This window comes from Helianthus annuus, chromosome 3, assembly GCF_002127325.2.
Source record: "Helianthus annuus cultivar XRQ/B chromosome 3, HanXRQr2.0-SUNRISE, whole genome shotgun sequence".
NCBI classification, from domain to species: Eukaryota; Viridiplantae; Streptophyta; class Magnoliopsida; order Asterales; family Asteraceae; genus Helianthus; species Helianthus annuus.
In genome coordinates, this window is record NC_035435.2 from 168,561,684 (window position 1) to 168,564,459 (window position 2,776).

At 40.6% G+C, this 2,776-nt stretch overlaps 1 protein-coding gene across 1 annotated transcript; it reads left to right on the plus strand.

The window, feature by feature from the left end:
* The first annotated feature begins 1,256 nt into the window (after window positions 1–1,256).
* On the plus strand, window positions 1,257–2,571 carry LOC110932545. The gene is made up of 2 exons (XM_035987739.1): window positions 1,257–1,921; window positions 2,222–2,571. Exons 1-2 carry the CDS (start codon window positions 1,311–1,313, stop codon window positions 2,568–2,570), a joined length of 960 nt encoding a protein of 319 aa, XP_035843632.1. The 5' UTR covers window positions 1,257–1,310; the 3' UTR covers window position 2,571.
* Window positions 2,572–2,776: the final 205 nt, after the last annotated feature.

Here is a 2,776-nt window from a genome sequence, read left to right on the forward strand (position 1 = left end):
ACATGAAATATCTCAACCAGTGGTTCGACATCGTTTTCTGTTATCTTGTGAAGTTTAATAACAAAACATAAATTTCTAATTTATTTTTCAAACTCGTGAAAGGAAAATGTAGCCTAAGAGACAGAGAGAGTAAATGACTCTAAATCACTCATAGGCTCTGCAACGTGGTGCATATTGAGCCATGGAGAAATTAACATCGAACATTCAAATGCAAACAATTTTGTTTTTTTAATGGCGAACGAATCCTTCAAATAGGCTGCTAGCGAAAGTTATCACATCGGAATACACTCGTTTTCGAACCAGGAAAAAACCCTCACCTATGGCCGAAGCCCGTGAACACTCTACCCTAAGCAGTGGCGGACCCAGAAATTATTTGCTGGGGGTGCGGATGAGGTGTTCAACCATATTTTCAAGGGGTGCGGTCGGGTTTTTTGCCTAAAATTTACACCAAATTTTTTTTTTCAAGGGGTGCGGCCGCCCACCCTGACCACTATGTAGGTCCGCCCCTGACCCTAAGGCAGGAAAGTGCAGTAAGGTAAAACCCGCTCAGTTCAAAGATCGAACTAGCGATCTCCGTCTAATCGGCTAGTCTCCCATAATCACCAATTAATAAATATAGGAAAATCTTATTGAGGGAATCGAACCCAGGACCATCCGAAAAAATCAAGATCCTAATTATTCCCCTCGAACCATCCGAAAAAAATTAACTTTTTTTTGTTTTTGTTTTCGTTTTTGTTTTTCTATTTTCCTCTCTACAAAACAGTAAAAACACTCAAGATTACAAGGATAAAATACGAATGTGGAGAACACGCGCACCAATATAGAGTGGAATTGTATTAGAAAATATGAGAAGCTTAGTTCGAATGATTATACAGAGAGTGGGTGTCTGCTAACGGACAGACAAGATGACACGCACGCCTTTTGTTCATATGGATGATGTGATATCACGCGCACTTTTTCTCCGTAACTTCAATTACTTTTTTCATCTTGAAATGTAACCAAATTAAGGGCATACGGAGTGGAACTCGGTGAAGTTCGGCAAACTAGTTTGCCGATCGGCAAACACCGCCGCCAACCTTTTGGCGATGCGGCAAACTTGCTCAATCGGTAAAGGTTTACCGAGTCGGGAAGATGATTTTGAAACGTGGGGGGCCACCTCCAACGGTAATATTACCGTTTAAATTTTTTTTTTTTTTTTTTAAAATTAAACTATATATAACACAATAAACCATTTAACCATATACCTTCAAATTTATACTCAAACAAACCAAAAAATACCACCAATTCCTTCTAAAAGTTTACCATACAAAATGGCGGATGAACTCCCGTTATGGTTCCCACCCATGAGTAGCGACGATTCATCCGATAGTAGCATTCTTTTTTTTCAAAATCTCATCGAAGAAGCCGAACTTCAAGATACCGGCACGTCTAACCAAAGGAGATATATTGAACGTCAACGTGAGGAGGGGCATGAGACACTCATGGCGGATTATTTTGTCGAAGACCCGAAGTACAACGAAGATATCTTTCGGCATAGGTTCCGTATGTCGAAACGTTTGTTTCTAAAAATTGTGTCCGATGTGGAAGAGAACGACCCGTGGTTTGTAGAGGCCCCCGATGCGCGAGGTAGGAAGGGCTTTACGCCCTTGCAAAAGGTGACATCGGCTATTAAACAGCTCGCAACTGGAAACACTCCAGACGAGAACGACGAGTACTTGCATATGGCCGAAAGAACTTCCCGCGAGTGCCTAGAATATTTTTGTGACACGGTTTGCAAAATATATGGTCCAGAGTTCTTACGTAGACCGACAAGCCACGACATGGCACTTTTATACCAAGCTCATGAGGAAAAACATCACCTTCCAGGTATGTTCGGTAGCCTTGATTGCACCCATTTCGTTTGGCGTTTTTGTCCGACAGAGTATCGAGGCCAATATATGCGAGGAGATCATAGATACCCGACTGTTATGCTCGAAACGGTTGCTTCTCAAGACTTATGGTTTTGGCATGCTTTTGCCGGTCCACCCGGTTCTCAAAACGATATCAATGTTCTACAACAATCTCCGTTATTTTTAACGGAACGAAATGGAACCGCGCCAAAATGTCCATTTTACGTTAACAACCATTTATACAAACGTGGTTATTTGCTCGTGGATGGAATCTACCCTTCGTGGTCCGTGTTTGTGAAGTCGATCCCTTACCCTCACGAAGTAAACGAAAAGAAATTCAAGAGGCAACATGAGGCGGCAAGAAAAGACGTCGAACGGGCTTTTGGTGTTTTGAAGGGGAAATGGGGTGTATTGAGTCGACCGATGCGAGCAAGATCGGTTAAAAAAATTAGGAATGTCGTGTACACGTGTATTATTTTACACAACATGATTTTGAAAGATGATGGAAAGGCGATAGCACCGGTGCACATTCGGGATCCTCCGGTCGAGCCGGCTCTAGACGATACGGTGCTGGGCGAGTTGATCAATGAAGACACCCATTGGAGACTCAAACACGATCTCATAGATCATCTCGCAAGTCAAGATTTACCCCATCTTTTGGCCGATTCCGACGAAGACTAGTTTAAATTGTTTCATGTTAATGTAATTTTATTGTTTTTTAATTTAGTGTAACTTTGATGTTTTTAATTTAATTTATGAAACTTTATTGTTTTTTAATTTAATGTATATATCCTAAATTTATTTATATTAAATAAATTATTGCAAAAAAAAAATAATAATAAAAGTTTACCACTTCAGCAAGTGTTTAAACCATTGCCAACACTTTT

Coding starts and splice junctions, on each gene's coding strand:
- LOC110932545 (XM_035987739.1), top strand. CDS start 1,311: ATGGCGGATGAACTCCCGTTATGGTTCCCACCCATGAGTAGCGACGAT. Junction 1,922..2,221: donor TGGCGTTTTTGTCCGACAGA/GTATCGAGGCCA, acceptor AGTAAACGAAAA/GAAATTCAAGAGGCAACATG.